We start from the raw sequence: 19,870 nt of genomic DNA on the forward strand, positions 1-19,870 counted from the left end.
GCGGCACAGCGGCTGGGTGCAAGCTTCCTGGCAGCCCACCTCAGTCAGCATGGCGACGGGCGCTGGGCGCTGGCAATAGGCGGGCCATTAGCACTGGCGCTGGGATGGATGGTGTTCCCCGTCCGAGCTCCAGACGCCCGGGAGTGACTTGACGGCCAACCAGTGGAAAATCTGCGAGTTTTCCCGAGCATATTTTCAACCTGGAAAACCTCACACCCTGCGTCCCCTAACGTAATTCCCTCGACAGAGCTCCGAAAGGGTCAATTGGCAGCCATTGTCAACCCGCGCACTGTCCTTTCCATCGTTCGCTCCCTCTCGAAAGCAGTCGCGCAATCCAGGCAATTGCCCACAATGTCTTCCTCCTCAGGAGTTAACGTACGTCGTGTCCTTCGCCCTCGTCCGCATCTTGCGGAGCACCCAGCCACCTCCTCCCTAAGCCGACCGACGACCCTCCATCGCCACGCCAATCGACCATGAGCATTGAGCTTGCGCTTTCGAGAGTATGAACAGCTCGGCTGATTGATGGATTTTATAGGTGCTGAGATACACGGCCCTCGGCCTGGGCGTGTTCTACGGCTTCACACATCAGCGAACGATCACAGCAAGCCAGAAGGCTGCCGCCGCCACGAAGGAGTACGAGCGCAAGCAGAAGTTGATCGACCAAGCAAAGGCTGAGTTCGCGAAGAAGAGCCAGCCCGTCACGGCGGCGGCTGCTGATGCCGGTGGTGCGTTTCTCCCTCGATAAGACGTGGCCGGCTTTGGGACGTCGCGGTCCTCGCCCGTCACTTCTCGCCCTCGTCGGCGGCTCGCACAGATCTCATGAAAACTGACATCAGCCACAGCCAACGTCGACCCGATGGACCCCAAGTTCGACCTTGAGGCCTACTTCAACAACCTGGTGAAGCAGAACCCGTAGACTGGATAACCGAATGGGGGGAGGGGACGGCTTGCACAACGGATAGACAGGGTCAGGATTGGGGATACGCCTGCTCACGGAGAACACGAATAGTCCTAACAAGGGACGAATAATCTGGTCTTTCGGCAGCAGTAGGTGCATGGTAGGCACCACGCCCGATGTCACCGCATAGACATTTCCTTACGTCTGTTTACCGGATGTACATGTGTACAATACGCTCAACTAGATGACAATTCCAAGGAACGAGCCATTGGATTCCATCAATTACTTACATTTTTCGCGCAGCCACTCCCCAATCTCTGAGTCTGAGCGCGTTCTATATGCATTGACAATCGACACATAGGTCCATCGTGGTCTGCAAGACAGTGAAATGCTGCTTTCTTTGACGTGGCTGTAATTGATTCCGGTAGATGGCTGAAGGCTATCGTAGCTGTGGATTGGCCGACTAAACCATAAACAACTCCGACGGTATATCTAGGTAGAAGCTGGGCAGCCATTTGGAGGCTTTCGCTTGTGACACAGATTAGATGACCCGTCTGATACGCATTCATCTCTAACAGTATGGTGCTGTATGGTCAATCATCAACTTCCCAGATACCTCCATAGAGTGCGCCAAAGCTGCAACGGTGAACTGAATATCCTCATTGCCCGTTATGCATGATGCGTCTCTTACGATAACATATGGACCGCATACGCCATCTACTCTCGAGGCCGGGATCCGGCACTGACCCGGTCACCCCGGACGGGACGGGATCCCTTAGCCCGGGATATTCTTTGTCCGAGGCACGTGACTCCGACCTTCCCAGACTTACGCGGAAGCCACGACTTGGCTGCTGTCAACGGGACACACCACTGAACGGGTCGGCTGTCCATGGACCGTGCACGCTGCCCCTGCACCACCGATTCAGGTGCATAAGCTCCAAGCTGTCCTTCTCAGATACCTTGCTGTGAGACAGAAGGTTGTCGTCGCCAGCTCCATTTCGCAACCTTCAACCTACACGGCCACTGCCTTTCTACACCAAACGCGGCCACAATGACGGCCCAATCTCTTGGACCCCTCTCCGGAGGCAGCAAAGAGAACACACGAACTGTCCTCAGAGTCACCATCTTGTCTCTGATCGCAGCTGCCGCTGTTGCTAGTCGTCTCTTCTCCGTCATTCGTAAGTGCCCCTCGACACGTTGCCAAGGGTCTCCTTCCTGCCATCACCAACACCAATTGGTGGTTGGGTTGGTTGGAAAGGAAGGCGCTCATCGCAATGCTTCTCGCTGCAAAGAAACTACGCTGACTCAGCTTTTACAGGCTTCGAGAGTATCATTCACGAATGTTGGTCTCTTCCCGTTCCACGTCCCTTCCTTCGTACCCGAAACTAATCGTTTACTAGTTGACCCCTGGTTCAACTTCAGAGCAACCAAGTACCTTGTGGCCAATGGATTCACCAAGTTCTGGGACTGGTTCGATGATCGGACATGGCATCCTCTCGGTCGGGTTACTGGAGGAACTCTTTACCCTGGTCTCATGGTGACCAGCGGCGCCATCTACCACGCACTTCGAGCTCTTACGGTCCCCGTCGATATCCGCAACATCTGCGTTCTTCTGGCGCCAGCTTTCTCCGGCCTTACCGCCTACGCCGCCTACCTTCTTACCAATGAGATGACCACTTCGCCCTCGGCTGGTCTGCTTGCGGCTGCCTTCATGGGCATCTCGCCTGGTTACATCTCCCGATCAGTTGCCGGCAGTTACGACAACGAGGCCATCGCCATTTTCCTTCTTGTCTTCACCTTCTACTTGTGGATTAAGGCATTGAAGCTGGGCTCCATGCTCTGGGGTGCTCTTTGCGCCCTTTTCTACGGCTACATGGTCGCATCCTGGGGTGGTTACGCCTTCATCACCAACATGCTTCCGCTGCATGCCTTGACCTTGATCCTCATGGGTAGATACAGCGCCCGTCTTTACGTCAGCTACACCACTTGGTACGCTCTGGGTACATTGGCTAGCATGCAGATCCCCTTCGTCGGCTTCTTGCCTGTCAAGACCAGCGAGCACATGCCCGCTCTCGGTAAGTGAAACGTGAGAGCTTTGTGTCCATGTGAACTAACACGCGCTAGGTGTCTTTGGCTTCCTGCAGCTCGTTGCCTTCATCGACTATGTTAGAGGTGCTATTCCCAGTCGCCAGTTCCAGACCTTCGTCTACACCTTCCTGGCTGCGACATTCGGTCTTGCGCTTGCTGGCTTGGTGGCCTTGACATCGCTCGGATACATCGCCCCTTGGGGAGGTCGTTTCTACTCTCTCTGGGATACTGGCTACGCCAAGATTCACATCCCGATTATTGCATCAGTCTCTGAGCACCAGCCTACCGCTTGGCCTGCTTTCTTCTTCGACCTCAACATGCTTGTCTGGCTCTTCCCTGCCGGAGTCTACCTTTGCTTCCAGAACCTCCGGGATGAGCACGTTTTCGTCGTCGTTTACGCCCTCTTTGGCACCTACTTTGCCGGTGTCATGGTGCGTTTGATGCTTACTCTCACTCCCATTGTCTGCGTTGCCGCGGCTATGGCAGCATCTCAAATCCTCGACACCTACATGGTCGCCAAGTCCCCCAACCCTGAGGACTACAAGACCGATGATGCTGTTGAGGGAGCCTCCAAGAAGGCAGCCAAGCAGAGCGGACTCAAGTCGACCAGCAAGCCGGTCGTCGGTATCTACACCTTCCTCTCCAAGGCTGTCGTTGTTGGTGGCATGTCCATCTTCCTGCTCCTCTTTGTGCTCCACTGCACTTGGGTCACCTCGAATGCCTACTCTTCGCCCTCTGTCGTCCTTGCCAGCCGACTGCCCGATGGAAGCCAGCACATTATTGATGATTATCGCGAGGCTTACCAGTGGCTCCGTCAGAACACCAAGGAGGACGCCAAGATCATGTCTTGGTGGGACTACGGCTACCAGATTGGTGGCATGGCCGACCGTCCCACTCTCGTCGACAACAACACGTGGAACAACACCCACATTGCCACTGTCGGCAAGGCGATGAGCTCTCGTGAGGAAGTCAGCTACCCCATCATGCGCCAGCACGAGGTCGACTACGTCCTTGTGGTATTCGGTGGTCTGCTGGGCTACTCCGGTGACGACATCAACAAGTTCTTGTGGATGGTCCGTATTGCTGAGGGCATCTGGCCCGAAGAGGTCCAGGAGCGCAAGTTCTTCACCCCCCGTGGAGAGTACAGAGTCGATGACCAAGCGACCGACACCATGAAGAACAGCTTGATGTAAGAGAAAAGATACTCCTTCAGTCTGAATTCCTACTAACAATCTCATAGGTACAAGATGTCTTACTACAACTACAACTCGCTCTTCCCCGCTGGTCAGGCCCAGGACCGCGTCCGTGGCGTTCGTCTCCCGGATGTCGGCCCCAAGCTTGACACCGTTGAGGAGGCGTTCACCAGTGAGAACTGGATCATTCGCATCTACAAGGTCAAGGATCTTGACAACGTTGGCCGTGACCACCAGGCTGCTGCAGCCTTCGAGAGAGGCCAGAAGAAGAAGAAGGCCATTAAGAAGCGCGGCCCCAGAGTCCTCAGAGTTGACTAAAGAACGGGGACAATAAGGCACTCTGAGGATGTTGCCTCTAGAGTGCCTCTCAAATTTCTTTGTATTGGGACAGGGATAGGTGGTTCTAGATTCCACATGTAGACACAAAAAGCACGCCTAGGCGAATGTACACTACTTGATCATGATTCATTTCGCACCCTTTCAGGCTACTGTGACTGCCGATGTCGACGAAGGTACATGACACTTCATATGTCCTGCCTCAGCAGGCTTGTGGTGTGGTAAAGATCTGGGAAGCAACAACAGGCTCATCAGCACACAGGACTTAGATAAAACGAGAACCGCAAGCAACCAGGACAGGTGAGATATGTACGCTGTGAGTACAGGCTATCTCCATAAGTAATTCGAGAGATCTCCATAGTCCCGATTACCCAATACCCACCGAGGTGTTTGATGATGCCGAAGATCTTCAGAATATTCCGTTTTCTTCGTATCCATTTTCCTACAGCTACCACTGAAGCAGCAATTCAACAATGTCAACATGTTGCGCGTCAAAGAGATCTAGTAAGCGCCTGCGAATATCCCTTGCGTCACCGCCCGCCATGGACTGACTTCTAGATCCTGGAAGAAGTACTCCATAAGGGAAGGAAATCCTCAGCAGGCACCAGGAGCAACCTCAGTAGGTAGGTACCTTAGTACTGAGGGCACTTGGAATACAAACAGGTACGTACCTTCCATTTTACTTCAAGCCTTAGGTACCTAGGGTGTTGCCTGATTTCGATTCCTTCTTCTGGTGGTACACGAAGTTTTTTTTCCGGGGAAGGAGCTCCCTCAGTGCTCTTTCCATGGTGTTGCACCTGTGACCTGGCTCACCACAACAACCCTTCTGGATCTGTGGCACCGATTGCTTTGCTTTCCTTTCAACCCTCCCCAAACTTCTTCCAACTTGCTTACAGGCGCCCCATCCAGGAAATCGCCGATTCTACTGGAAACCACGGGACACTCTAAGAGCATGGCACCTAAGGAGAGGCCTCTAGCTTCGAGGGCTGGAGGAGCAGACCCTTCCCGGCATCGTTGTGAGGCATTCCCATCCATAATTTGAGGTTCGATTACCGGAGTACTGATGATTGCAAGCAGCGGCACGCAATGACGCCCCTCGTCTGACTCACCATCAGCCGCTGGACGACCAGCACGAGCGTCAGAGACGACCTGTCGGAGCACCTCCCCGAAGACGCATCAGGTCCAGTCGCGCTTCTGGGCGTTTGAAGGGACTTTCGCAGTCCGAATCGACCTACTCTGATGTCTACTCGGCCTCGCAACGCTGTCAGTCTGTCTGCTTTGATTCGTCGGAAGCCGCAACTGCCACACCCCCCATGTATGCGTGCTCTTCGGCAGCCTTCACCCAGAGCCGCTTCAAGCTCACTCCCGAATCGCTTTCGGGTTGCCATGTGGAAGAGGCCTTTCTTGCGGAGCCTGCAGAACTTCAGAAAGATGTCGAGACGGAGGCCTCGGATAGAACCATTACCGCAGCCACTTATCAAGAGTCACGACGTGGAAAGCATGCCTCGCATCATCATCGCCAGGATATCAGACGGGACACCAAGCGCGGCAGAAACGAGACATCTTGCGACTAGGCGTCCGAGATCGCAGTTCATATCGACGACAACACCGATGGGTTCTATTGTTTGGGCTGTGGCATTCGCCGATCTGACGAGCAACACAAGATCCGCAAGTTTCGAGCTGGAGACCCAGCTTGGCGCAACTTCTGCAAGCCATGCCACGAGAAGCACCTAAGCAGCAGCGATGGCAAGACGGTGAAGGCATATGGTAACTTTTGCTTCGGCTGTGGGTTTGCCCGCTCGTCTCACTTCAACAAGGAGAATCCCATCAAGCCCAGCAAAAAGCCGACCAAGAACTTTTGCGCTCATTGCATGAAATGTCTTTCCAAGAGAGCAGTTATTCCGACAGAGACCTTGCTCGGTAGCGTGAGTATTCTCATTACTACACCCAACAGCTCTAGATACTGACGATGTCCAGTCTTCCGCTGAGAGTGACACGGAATCGGATTTGCACGAGTTTGACGCAGATCAACATGGTGACCAGCACACAGATCATGCCAGTCGTTTTCGCACCGCGCCCCAGCAAGAGAAGGCAGTGCCGAAGAAAGATGCCACAGACTGTTTTGTTGAGTGCGACGAATATGGAAACGAGTCGGACGAGCTTTCTCCATCAGAGTCTGTTCAAAAGCGACTGAGAAAGCGCCGGTCTGCTCGAGCAAGCGATGCGGTGCCTCTGGGAGAGGTTCAGCCCAAGTCTCAGTGCTCTACGACCCGTCATAATGATGATCTTGCAAGCAACGTCGTCGCAGCGAGCACTGGCCATATGGCTCCTTCGGTTGAGGACGTTCCTGATACTGAAGCGAATTTACGACCCAAAGACGACATGCCTGCTGACTCTTGCAGCTCGTCGGCCTCAAACCATTCCACCTCTCTCAAGGCCGCGCCTGCTACACCAGTTCAAACGATATCACATGCTATAGCCAGCGATGGTTTTCTGAATCCCGGCCCGCCGCTGGACTCGGGAACCGGTTCACCTTCCAAGCGAGCAAGATTCAGCGAGCGTGTCGAGGTTCGCACATCTCCGACTTTCTGGCAGCGAGAGCATCCCGAGGGTGATAACCCATATGCGCAGTTCCAATACGAGCAATACATTGATGATCTCCGTGATGGAAAGAAGGCTATTCCCCTCAAAGATCCACTGAGAGACCCTGATGGCAGGACTGCAGGAAGGCTCTATGTGCCCTTGTGCAGCATCGACGACCATAGCTTCAACTCTTGGAGCAACGAGGGTGCGGCAGGATGGGATGACTTTGCTGCGAGATTCACATCCAACTCAACCAAGGTCTCTGGCAACAACCCGCTTCATTCCAGCACTTTGTACGCCTCCGGAGGAAACCTGCCGCGGGATTGTTCCACCAGCAATGGTGACCAGCATCGCTTCACTGGAGATCGATCGAATCCAAACAATCGACAAAAGCAGCCGCAAGGCTCCGACGATTTCTGCTACGGCCAAGGCAAAGAGAATCAGCCATGCCCGCCTAGTCCTATCGCGCCAACTGGCTGGGGTTCGCTGCATGGTTACTTTGATGACAATCACAATTTCGAGAACCATCACGCCTCGGACTGGTCATCCCGCCGCGATGCTCGTCGCACTGAGCGAAACCATGGCCCATGTGCTAATCAAAACGGTTCCTTCCGCAATACGCAAGAACCGTATCGCAACTGCGATTACCAGGCAGACGGTGCACAGAATCATTTCGATTCCTTCAGCGGCTATCCTGACGACTACGACTCTTTCGAAAGACTTGGCTTCGATTCATCATATGATTCAAACGATCATGGGCGATATTCTGGAGAGGATGGCTTTCATCACGGCAACTACGGTTCTGCTTCCGCTCATCAGCAATACTACCAGGGCCACCAATCAACTCCACCGAAGGAGAAGCAACATGGCTTTGATTTTGGTGCCTCTGACACCTATGAGAAACTTCACACTCGCTCCTCTTACAACTTCTCTGGCCATACGACTAACCAAGACACGGCGACCAGGAACGGTGCCTCGTGTAGTGCCGAAATCCCTTTCGAGTCATCAACCGCGAGCAACGACGCCCTTCAAGAGCCCAAGCTTCCTCCTATCGGAATTGTCATGGAGATTCCGGATGACATGTCCGACAGTGATGTCCACACCCTTCTCATCCCTGGCTGCGACGACTATGTCCCCATGGCGTACTGAGCCCGGATTGGCTGGCAGCTATCTGTCGCCCGGAGCAGCTTTACAACTTAGTATGTTTACTGATTCTTTCATCATGTCTGAACTTCAACGATCGAGGATCGTTTGCGAGCTTGTCACCAGCAAAAAGGCTACAGACGGCATCGCGACTATGCGACGACGGACCGATATTGTCGACCTAACATTCTGCCTGCAAACGGATTTGCAGAATCTTGCTATGGAATACTCTAACTTTTGTTTCGCTTGTCTTTTTTACGTATCTTTCTCCTGCTGGCCACTTCCCCTTACGCCATTACCCCTTTTCGACGAACACCGTTAATTTCACCCTCATTTTCTCGCTCTCATCTCTCTTCCCGTACACCCTTCCGACATGCTTTCACCAGCACGCGATTCGCTACGAGGCATGGGAGAAGACGCTTCTGATCATAAATCGTCAGTAAGCAAGACTACATCGCCATTCAACGGGGTCTCTTTCTGGTACAATCGGACACAACCTAGTGGTTTTGCCATAGCCGAAACCCGCAGACGCAGCTTGCAGAGGTTTGGTTTGGGGAATACTCTTAATTGGAGAAGCATCGATTCCACTTGGATGATGGGTTTTGCCTTGTGCCTGCGACGTTGGGCAACGTTTCCGTTGAGTTTGGGATTCATTATTCATTTGGACCATGGCCCCGACTCACTCTGGATGATTGAGAGTTTTATCAAGTCGTCGTATAGGAGTGGCTGACCCTGTCTACTCCGGGGGGAAATAAAATCAAAGACGACTACGAGATTGTCTACTTGTACTTAGTTAGTAACACGACCAGAAATGCGACGAAAATTCCATAGACGGATCGCCTTAGTTTTGCAACACTCCGAAGTGATGATATGGGTGTTGATGTCGAGGGTCAGTAGTCCATCAGGCAAGCCAATGAGCCTCTCCGAGGAGCGAAAAGGACCAGAGCTGCAGAGAATAGCACCGTGGTCTATCGTGATCTATCGATGTGACAGTATCAAGTTTGGACCATCTTTACCCCAAGGCGGCGGATTCTATTCCCTACCTGGGGCGATGGGAAGGCCGCCTTCACCTCTAGACGTCAAGATGAAAAGGCACTCTCTGTTTCTTTGCTCTCGAACCCTGATAACGGACATCGACGGATCTCCTTTAAAAACGTTTGCGAGAACGATTGAAAGCTTAAACGCCAAAGACAGGTCTAGCAACCTCTAAAAATGCTTCAAAAAGCCCAATTGAATTATTCAACAGAAATAGTATGAAACAAGAAATGACAATACACATGTGGATATATATTGCCGAGTATAGAAACAAAAAGGTATCAACGACAGGAGACTCTTAATACGCACACGTCTCTTTACGGCTTCCTCCGCGGTCCGGCTTGCTCAATGGCTGCGTCTAACGCCATCTCCTCCTCCTCCAGCCTCCGAATCTCGTCCTCCGTCATGCCGTCCTCAATCAGATGCGAGACGTTGGAATTGACGTTCGGTGTCGACGAGCGGGGACCGCCAGCGCCGCTGCGGGTCATGTCCTCGACTGACCGCGAGGCGGTGGACATGTTTTCCTCTCGGTATGGTGCAAAAGGAGGCTGGTGGTGTTCTGTAGGGCTGATAGCCGAGGTAGGTGCTGCTGCTGCTGCTGCTGCGGTGGCGGAAGTCTCAAAAGTGTCGTTATGATCGTCTTGATGCAGTTCCCGAGACAGGTGATGCTGCTCCTGAGGTTGCGACTGATGCTGGTGAAGCTGATGCTGGGAGTGCTGGTGCTGCCCATCGTCCGTGTAGGGGGAGTGCGGGGATTCGGTCACCCGGGCGTGAGTCTCCTTATCGGTGAGGTACTCGTGGGGGTTGTGGCCGGTGCCGTACGCGCCGTCCGAGACGTGGTCGGCGCGGCTTCGACGGCGGCGGAGGAAGAACCATATTAGGAACGCAATGAGGGCGAGACCGAGAACACTCCCGATGACGATGCCGGCGATGGCACCAGGCGCAAGACCTCCGCTGCCGCCGCCACTGCTATTGCTGCTGCCGCCGGAACTACCAGGGAGGGTTGATTGTGATGCATTCGGGTTGAGAGAGCCTGTGGGGGTGGCTGTTGTCTGAGTGGCGGATATTGATGATGTTGACGTCGAGCTGGCCGGATCTTCAATTCCCTCAGCCGACTCTTTGTCCTTTTTACGTCGATCTGCGAGTTTGCCGACTGCGTCATAGTACGTTGGGGACTGGTAGGTTCCGTTTGTGATGGCAAACAACCCAGTCTTCGTCGTGCCGGATTCCTCTCCCAATGTCCATTGAAGCTCAATGTACATACTAGAGAACAGAAACTTTAATACACTAGAATCAAGGGGAAGGGTAAGACTAGTGTCGGTGAATCCCACTATTTATGACATGTTAGCAGCTGGTCGAGATGGAGTTCAGACAAACGCTAGAGACGTTGGGACCATTCCCAAGATTGGGTACGGAGGTCACTCACTTGTGATAGAGTCTTGACGCTTTACTTTGGTGGTGACAAGGGGGGCTGCAGGTGGTGATGTGGCACCGGGCCTCGCAGATGCCATCCCTCGATCGTCTTGGCTGGGGGTAGCCTCCGAGATTGTTGTCAAACTTCCGCTATCCCATTCTGCCACCCAAAGAGCCTTACTGAGCTTGACTCCGTCATTAAGCTCCCACTTAATGACATGAGATGGACTTTCTGGCATGACGAGGACGTATTGATCGTGTGGAGTGAGGGTACTGTTGTCGAACATGACCTTCCTCTCCCCTACGTCCGAGGTTGACCTTGTCGGATCTCCCAAGTTGGATGTGAAGCCAATACCACTAGAAGCCTCACCCTCGAACGCGACGTTACCATTCTCGCCGCCGCTGTTGATGACAATGCGCGCCTTTTCGGATGTGCCATCGCGACTTAGCTGAATAGGCGCTGGATATGACATGTTGTTATGTCCCTCGTTCTTCTCGGCAAAGTATATATGCTATCGTGTTGGCGTTCGTACGATAAACGTGTCGCTCGAGTATGTTGGTGTCAACTGTGTTTGACAGTATCGTATCTTCGAGTCCGATCGTGCTCGTTCTCTACGCAGAATCGACCAAAACTTTTCCCAGACTATGATTCCTAGTTGTCCTTCTTGTCGAGGAAATATCCCACTACCACACAAAAAGTGTAAATGAGATGAAGTGAAGCAAGTAGTGAAGACAATGCGAGAAGCGAAGTAAGCAGGAATGGAGAAAGTGAGTAACCAGGCTGAGAGAGAGAGAGAGAGAGGCGGGAAGGCCAGAGAGAAGAAAGCCACCGAGGCGTGTAAGACGGAGAAGAAATGAGACAAGTCGGTAGGACAGAGACACAGAGACAGATGCAATACCAGCCTAGCAACCTTGGGGCTGACAAGGATCAACGAGACGGGCGCCTTTTTTCGTTGGTCAGGTCCCGGCCGGTTTGCTGCTGCTGACCGGGGGTGAGGGGGAAGAAGGAGAAGGGGCTTGGGCTCTTGCGCGCGCTTTCGTTACAAGGAGGAAGGTCTATTGTCAGGGTTCGCGAGGTTTCTTTCGCTTCTTCGCTTCCTTCGCCTTTTGCAGTCTGTTAGTCGTCTCCCGATGCAAGTGCAGGTGCAGGGATTCGAGGGGATGGATCTGCGCTACGCCAACTACAACAAGCCACGCCGCCAAGGCAGCGCCGCCCAAAGAAATGAGGGAGGAAGGATCCGCGGGTGGTCGAAGGTCAGATTGACAATATGAATACCGTTCGTTGCCCATCCATTTTTGATGGTTGTGGTTGACTTGCTTGCTATGGTTGGATATTCAGAGTGAGGCGCTGTACATTCCCTCGCGAGGCAGCTTTGTTAGTAGTTGAGGCTGAGGTTGGAGTGTTTGGTATTAGCGAGACTGTCTACACAGTGCACCTGAGGTCAGTACGTAGGTAGCAAAGACGAAGACGGTCATGAGGTGCAAGGGTACTTTCCTCGTTTTCCAATTGCGGTACGGAGCACATCTTGACGATATCTTGGAAGGAAACGACTGATGCGTGCGTGCCTACCAACCCGGTGGGTCTGTCCAACAGGCAGCTTGACGCAGGGTTGGGAATCCCAAAGAACCCCCCAAACGTCTCCTTCATCTCTCACCTCTCTTCTCTCCCTTTGGATGATCAGCCTGCCTGTCCAACTATCCTCCTCGATTGAAAACCCCACCCACAATTCCAGGATCGGCACACTGGATTGGTGAGATGTTACACTGCAGCTACACCAAGTGCTGAGTGCAATCACCAGTCTGCTCCGCCACCAACCTGTCTCGATGGTGACGCCATCCCCAGGACAGAAGACGGAGAGGGGCAGCACAGACTGCTTCTGGATACCATACTCAGTCGATTTGACCCCTCTCAACGGAAGCCAACATGGCTATTGACATCTCCAAGATTTGAGGTGTTCATTGCAAGAGAAGGGAACGGGAGACGGGAAAGACACAGAGAATGACAGAGAGAGGTCGTGCGTGGTAAGGCTGGAGAAAAGCGGGCCACGCTTCCAACGCTAAACCTTGGGGGGAGCCACCCAAACCCAGCCCCAGCCCCACCGGTCAGCAAATAAGCACCATCCAATGGAACGCGGCGCAGGCAACACACCAGGGCCCTGAGGTGATGCTATTAATTGAAACAAAAAGAAGAGGCGCCGCCGCCGCCCCCCTGCAGACATGCACACCAACGTCTCTCTACGGAGTACGGAGTACTTTCATGGAAGCAGCCCAAGTTCCAACCAACGTGCCAACCCAAAGACGGACAAGACAGACGACGACCCTTACCGTTTGATGGAAACCCGCCAACGGTCTAGCGCTACCGCACGCTGAGCTGCTAGTGTCGCTGCGGCTGATGTGAGCTTTGCCCAACCCGCCTTAGGCCTGAGACGCTCACCGGGGCGATGCCCACCTCGATAGTCGACACCAAATCCTTCTCCCGCTGCCGTCGCCGACGATATGCAGTCTCTCATCACTCTCAAACCGGCGGGTGGTGACATGGGCCTACGTATGCCGTGGACTATGTCATTAAAACAGAATAAGCTTCCTCTTCAAGCTTTCCCTCTGCTGTCCGTACTCTATCGGTCTGACCTCGTTTTCCCCCGCACGGTTACTCGTTGTCAAGCCCCGAGGCTTACTTCAGATGCTGCTCGGTGGATAAGAGCCATCCCATTTCAAACCGAAGAATGTCACCCGGTTTCCAAAACACACTTCGTCTATAGGTACCGAAAGCTCGTGAAAAGCACTCTAAGATGAAGAGACGACACAATTCTCTTCTCCATGCCATCCCATGTTCCCAAAAGTCCAATTCACCCTCCCCCCACCCGCTACGTCGCATTGTCCACACCCTCTTCTCTGCTGCCTGCCGATCCAACCACACCAACCCGGGCTCTGCGGCCTGCCTAACAAATCCCTGTCCCCAAGCTCCCACAGCTCCACCTCATGCGCTTGATGCCAACACCGGCGCATGTAAGCCAACATCCAACAACGACGAAACATGCACACAAGATCCCAACTTCCAACGGGCGCGTCGTGAGTAAGAGAAAATGATATCCCACTTCCCGAGCGAGCGTCTCGCCTGGTCAAGGCCTTTTTTGCACACTGTTGGTTTCGTCGGCGCATGTTTGCCATTGCGAGCCCTTGCAACGATGTGAAAAGCTCGGGCGTGTGAGACGATGAGCTGCTACGGATACTTTGATTGGGAAACATCATCAGGGGAGATATATTTTGAAGCATGGCAGTTGCTCAGTGATCCAACGAACTCTGTCATTTCTTGTTCCCTCTTACTACCCCTATCCGTCACTCTGACGCCCGTTTTCCCCTGCCGCATGCAAGCACCTGCCAACAGACCCCAATATGATACAGATTTATAGATAGATTGCCAAAGGAAGCCATCTAAGTGACCCGACCAACACTCGCAACAAAGAGAAACCAGTTTGTAATTTTCACAGGACTTACACGCCGGGCCACATTCCCACATCCGGAGCCGGGGAGACGGCGACACGTTTCCCGGATCTCCCTTGCCTCAGCTCACAGCGTAGACACAAACTTCAGAGCTTCCCCGTCTCCTGACACCAACCACGTCGTCAACTCCCTTGATCCACAACAAAAGGGTTGCTTCTTGAAAAATTCAAAAGAGGTTATGAGTTTGTAAACTTTCATCTCTTTTCTTTGTATTACTTTGTAAACCATCCTCGCAGACAGTCTAAAATGAAATTATATACTCGAACGGGTTCTACGGTGGCCTTGTACCATTTCCCCAAAACGCTACCCAAGAGTGAACCCTAACAAGCATCCTTCACCTCTCCCTCTTCCTTCCTCCAGGTCATACAACAAACACAACAACGAGATTGATTGTCTCTTGTAAACATTGTAAACACATCTTTGCCAGGAAGGGAGGGACACCAGGGCTTCACCAGCAAACATCTTGCTCAAGCAACAACACAGAGCGAAGGACTACACCACCATCATACGGAGACAAAGTCCCGATTTCGCTTCCAAAAAAAATTAAACTCATACGCCGCCAAAAGCCATGCCCCATGCTTGCTTGCTTGCTCCCCACATGTCGGGGGGCCGGGAACATTTTATGCAAAAGTCATCTGGATCTCCTTCTCTTTACCAAAATCATCATCGTCATCAACGTCCGCCCAGGGGTTCGACGCCCCCATATTAGGCACCGTCTGCGCCGACTTCATCTCCGGCCGCGACGGCGGAGGAGCGGGATCGTCCTTGGGCGGCGGCCGCGGCGCCGGCGGCGGATCGTGAAAGGAAGTGTCAAACGTCATCTCCACCTCCTCCTCGAGCGGCGACGGCGCCGCGTGGTACGGCGACACGGCCCTCTGCTGCGACAGCGTGGGCGAGAACGTCTGGCTGCCCTGGAACGTCGGCGTCCTCTCGGGCGTGTACGAGTAGGAGCCCGTCGTCTCGTACGAGGCCCGGCCCGGCACCGCGTACGCGCTCTTAGTCTCGCGCAGGCTGTCTCGCGGGTTGAGCGATCCGTTTGACGAGCTGAGATCGAGTCTCATGGGCGGGAGCGTGGACTTGAGCTCCTTTACTTGGAACTCTGCGGGCTCCTCCTCTTGCGTCGTGGCAGTCTTCTCCTTTGCGACTTCGGCTCGGATGGCCTCGATGTCGAACAGTACACCGTGGTTGTTACCCTCCTTGTCTTCCGTCCTCGGGTTCGGTTTGTTCCCGTCCTTTGCCGAGTCTTCGTAAATCTCCCACTTCTCCTTGTCCGCCTTCTTTCCCCGCCCAAAGATGGAAAAACGGCTCTTCTTCTTCTGCCCCTCCCTCTCGAGCTCCTTGCGAGCCTCCTCAATCTCGTTGATGAGCTCTCGCTGACGCTCCTGGTGGTTATCGGGGTCGGCATCTTCGATTTCGGTGAATTCGTCACTCTCCACGAGCCAGCCGCACTCTCGAAGGAGACGGGGCATAGCCTTACGGTACTCCATGTGACCCTTGACAAACTCCGTGACGTCAAAGTTCTCAATCCACGGCAAGTCCTCAATGGGAGCCAGTCCAGCCACCTTGCGAGGGCCGCCACCAGTCAAACGGAATAGGTAGGCGAGGATCCAGTCGTTGCTGCTGTACCCATTGACAAACCTTCCTGGAACAACGGTGCGGGCTCGGAGGTATTCGTCCTTCTTGATGATGAGAGGAGAACCGAACAGGTAGACGTTCTGAACTAGGCCGTATGCCCCCTTTCTCGCCAGCTCCAAGAGGCAGGAGAAAATGACTCGCGAACCGAGTGAATATCCGACAAGTGTGACTGGGCGTGTTCCCAAATTTCTGTCAATCAAAGAGTCCGCCAAAATGAGACCTGCAGACCAGGCTCTGTCTTGTGATACACTCCAAGGGTTATCAATCAGGTATGCCAACTTTGTCAAGACGACGGGTAATGACAGGGCAGCCATCAAACTGGTCAAGATTGTACTTGCCAGAACTTGTTGCAAACCTTGTGTCAGAGCCTAGGAAAGGTTAGTGAGAATTGACAAAAGGGATTGAAACGGGCTGCAACAAACCTCCGTAGCGAGAATGTTGATTGTGTCACCCATACTCCTCAACATTTCCGGTTCCCAGTAGACAGAATACAAGTCGCCCATGATGGGATCCACGGTGCTGAATGGCAAACGAACGTCATCCACCTTGCCCGTCATCCATCCGGCTACTGTGACGACGAGATGCACCCTCTTGTTGTTGTGCAGCGGCCGATACTCGAATGTCTTGACGGCTCCCGTCCTCCTGTTTGCCGCTCGGCCACCGATAACGCTACCGGATGCCGCGGCACTGGATGTGATGATGGCAGCTCCGCCGACACCTCCGAGGAATGTAGATGTACCCGTCACTCCAATGGTTGTAAAGCCAGCAGCCAAGCCGGCGCCAATGACGGGGGCGAGGAGACCTGCCGAAAGACCAATGACCAGACCACCACCCACGGTAGCCAACCCCATCATCATGTAGCGCTTCTTGAGAGCTTGTTTCCTTCGATGCTCCATATGCTCGTCCTCGTTCCAGTTTTCTTGCTCTGCGGCCTGCTGCATCTCCAACGCGTCCGTCACCTTCTTTTCAAACTTTCTGACATCCAACCAGTCGATTTGAAGACTCTTGCCGACCCGCTCCAAAAGAATTCTTGATCTGCAATCATACACCGAATCGGCAATCAGAAGAAGAAACAGGTCGCACAGCACCGTCCAACGCAGGTCAATGTCGATTTTGTCCGAGGTAACCATCTGGGCTGGGGTCTTGACAGGAGGTAGCTCCTCTCCTTCGTGCGCCTCGTACGGCGGTGGCGCTTCGGCCACTTTCTCGTTCTGCGAGAGCGCGGGTGAAGGGGGCCCCATACTCCTCGGCGAGGTCACGGAAAGCGAGCTACGGGATTCCCTTGGCGATGTGACGGAGAGAGAGCTGCGCGACTCGTTTTCGTCCTCGGCCATGGGGTTCTTGACACGGGCGTTGGCCATCAAAATCGGAGTCAAGTCCGACGGCACCACGCCATGATCGCTGAGTTGCTCAACCATGATCTGCTCGGCGGAGCTGATGTCCATGTGTGTGTAGAGACGGATCATCATTTTCTGACCCCACATCTTGGTCGCTTCGGCCGACATTGTAACATCCTTCTTTGCGCTCCTCGTGTGCTCGACGCTCTCGGCTTCCTTGACCATGTTGTGAATCTCCAGTCTCGTCAGCCCCACATAGGCGATTCTCTGCCCTTCCGTCAGCAGGTCCTTGGTTGCCTGCATCTGAGAGACAGCATCGCGGGCCTCGCTGTCGTCTTCGCCGATACTCGTGCCATTCACTTCTTTGAAGAGGTATTGGGTATTGTCGTCCATGCTGGTGGCTGATTCGGCATCGTCGTCCATAATTACTCGGGTATATCCCTTTCCTGCACCGCCAAGTCCGCCGTAGCCGTATGTCTCGTCAACTTCGTCGGCCTTGAATTCCTTTGCGACAAGTCTATTGTCATCGTCATAAATATCGTACGGGGCGAATGCAGGCATCGTTTGCCAATCACCGTCATCGTTGTTATCATCCTCCTTCTTGTCTGACGTCAGTTGCTGATGGGAGAATTCGGAGACGCCAACGTTGCTGGTATTGCTCTGGTCTCTCTTGTGCTGCCCTTTGGGAGAAGGAGGCTCTGCCACCTTGGGCCCGGGCTCGTCTGCCTTGTCGACGAGCTTTGCAGGTGATCCTGGTTGTTGCGGCTCGGGGTTGCTGGGCTTAGTTTCTGATGCCGTCTTTTCTGACTCCTTTGATTCGACCCGGTCGGTTCCACCATTAATTGTGACACCCTCCTCCTTGCTCTCGCTCTTGGTTGTTGCTGAAACTTCTGTTGTTGATGGCTTCTCTGTACTGCTCTTGGCGGTAACCGCCTCTTTGGCTTCGACTTTGGCCTCTCCCTTGACTTCCTTGTTTGCTGGAACCTCCTGGCCTTTAACCTTTGCTTCATCCGTTCCGATTGTCACATTCTTGTCCTTGGCCTCGTCTTTGTCCAAATTTGAAGTTACAGGGGTAGATGGTGTATTCGAGGTCGCTCCGGAGGCAGCGGCCGTGGCCGGCTGCTCGGATTGGGCGTCTTTGAACTCGTCATCGTCACTTTCCGACTCGCCGTCTTTGCCGTTTACTTCCTTCCTCGCTGAAGCAGCCGTCTCGTTGCTTGCGTCTGGTGCATCCTGCCCAGCGTGGAGCGGCTTCGGTTGGGACTCGTTCGGTTCGGATTGATCGTCGGTCGTCTGATCGGTCTCCTGAGGCGGCGGTGACAAGTATCGTCTGATGGGTAGGCCGAAATCGTCCACCTCGGGAATGTCGCTCGTCATGGCCGCAGCAGGAGTTTGCTTTTGCGCAGATGCAGGTGCAGTTGCAGTCGCGGTTGCGGTTGCATCTGGTGCACGAGTGCCATTCGGTAGCTGGTCAGCTGCCCCCGTATCGGCAGCGGGAGCGGCGGCGGCGGTGGCTGTCGTCGAAGAGGGGTTGTTGGTGTTGGTGTTGGTGGTTGTGGTGGCAGACTCGTCTGAGCCCGCCATGTTGAGATGTTGTGTATTGCCTATTAGACAAACATGCGAGCTGGTTGTCTCAATGTGCCAGAAAAAGAGTCAGGTAAAGAGGCCAAGGCAAGGGTGGGCAGCCTCTTTTTTCCCTTTTGTTTCGGGTGTTGGAAAACGAATGGGTCGCGGGCTTATGCCGGGTTGGAGTAAGGTAAGGTATCCGTAGGGGACGACGCGCAATACCTTGAGCCAGTGGAACGAAAGCGAACTAAAGACTCCGTAACGTGGCTGAGATTAGAATTACTGTGGGATATGTTTTCCAGGCGTGCCGAACGCGCAGTTTCCGTGAGGTAAGGTAGGTAGGTACTCAGATGTGCTAACTTTTGAGAGAATTCGAGCCACGGGAACCTCCAACTGGAAGTCAAATTGGATGGACCAGGGGGGGCAAAGACTTGAATGGTACGTCCACGTGTTTTTTCTGTGTCTGGTCTGAGTCTGACAGGGTGCTTCTTTTCACGAAAGGGGGCCCGCAGGCTTGAAAGGGATGATGAAGAAAGTCCCGTTGTCGGTTGTTGGCGAATTTGATGGTTGATTTGATTCATCCATCAGGGGAACAGTAAGCCAAACACCAAATCCCCCCAATTGCGCCCCTCAGCCCCCCCAATGACGATCCGCTAGAGTGCCGCGACTGCCATTCCCTGTGGGGACCGAACAAGCCATGCGAATTGGAGAATGTCAGTGCCCATGAGGTGGTCACTCAAGGACTGTGCTCACCTCACTTACGCAGTACCTTAGTGCTCACTGAGGTGGCTGTCAGACAGATCGAGGCACATTGGCTCACCGCCCAACACACCACGACAGTGACCGTTTCAGCGGTCGAGAGCTCTGACCTCTGACCAGCCCTGCCGCCCCTCCCAAAGGCATCACACTGGACCTCTCAGTACCTCCTATGGCAGACTGACGACATTGGGAGGCCTTTGAAGGATGGAGGGGGTGCCCTGGCTTCGTTATTATCGTCATTGGGCTTTCATACACGATATCTTGGTGGTTATCGACGTGTTGTCGCATCACCTCAGATATGCCAACCTCCAGGATTAAACATCACCGAGTTCCCGTCCTACCAACAGACACTGAGACCTTCGAGCGTGATCCCCCATTATTCC

The 19,870-nt window shown here is 53.7% G+C and overlaps 5 protein-coding genes across 5 annotated transcripts; 3 read left to right on the top strand and 2 right to left on the bottom strand.

Annotated features, from left to right (window-relative positions):
- Positions 1-16: 16 nt before the first annotated feature.
- Positions 17-1,360, top strand: HER10_EVM0011961 (ATP synthase subunit E). The gene is made up of 3 exons (XM_035481368.1): positions 17-375; positions 536-725; positions 843-1,360. The coding sequence occupies exons 1-3, from the start codon at positions 352-354 to the stop codon at positions 914-916; spliced, it is 288 nt and encodes a 95-aa protein (XP_035331035.1). The 5' UTR covers positions 17-351; the 3' UTR covers positions 917-1,360.
- Positions 1,361-1,780: 420 nt separating this feature from the next.
- On the top strand, positions 1,781-4,655 carry HER10_EVM0012997 (oligosaccharyl transferase STT3 subunit). The gene is made up of 5 exons (XM_035482371.1): positions 1,781-2,076; positions 2,217-2,240; positions 2,299-2,973; positions 3,023-4,175; positions 4,227-4,655. Exons 1-5 carry the CDS (start codon positions 1,950-1,952, stop codon positions 4,495-4,497), a joined length of 2,250 nt encoding a protein of 749 aa, XP_035331089.1. The 5' UTR covers positions 1,781-1,949; the 3' UTR covers positions 4,498-4,655.
- Positions 4,656-5,467: 812 nt separating this feature from the next.
- Positions 5,468-8,321, top strand: HER10_EVM0005831 (uncharacterized protein; the record flags this gene model as incomplete). Its single annotated transcript, XM_035475435.1, has 4 exons — positions 5,468-5,531; positions 5,593-5,903; positions 6,090-6,440; positions 6,493-8,321. The coding sequence occupies 4 exons, from the start codon at positions 5,468-5,470 to the stop codon at positions 8,245-8,247; spliced, it is 2,481 nt and encodes an 826-aa protein (XP_035330691.1). The 3' UTR covers positions 8,248-8,321.
- A 1,272-nt stretch (positions 8,322-9,593) lies between these two features.
- HER10_EVM0010667 (uncharacterized protein) lies at positions 9,594-11,162 on the bottom strand (the record flags this gene model as incomplete). The annotated part of the gene is made up of 2 exons (XM_035480119.1): positions 9,594-10,606; positions 10,703-11,162. 2 exons carry the CDS (start codon positions 11,160-11,162, stop codon positions 9,594-9,596), a joined length of 1,473 nt encoding a protein of 490 aa, XP_035330956.1.
- Positions 11,163-14,392: 3,230 nt separating this feature from the next.
- Positions 14,393-19,109, bottom strand: HER10_EVM0011376 (uncharacterized protein). The gene is made up of 2 exons (XM_035480809.1): positions 16,248-19,109; positions 14,393-16,193 (listed from the first exon to the last, which is right to left on the bottom strand). Exons 1-2 carry the CDS (start codon positions 18,744-18,746, stop codon positions 14,811-14,813), a joined length of 3,882 nt encoding a protein of 1,293 aa, XP_035330994.1. The 5' UTR covers positions 18,747-19,109; the 3' UTR covers positions 14,393-14,810.
- Positions 19,110-19,870: the final 761 nt, after the last annotated feature.

This window comes from Colletotrichum scovillei (genome assembly GCF_011075155.1).
Source record: "Colletotrichum scovillei strain TJNH1 chromosome Unknown Contig00008, whole genome shotgun sequence".
Taxonomy (NCBI): domain Eukaryota; kingdom Fungi; phylum Ascomycota; class Sordariomycetes; order Glomerellales; family Glomerellaceae; genus Colletotrichum; species Colletotrichum scovillei.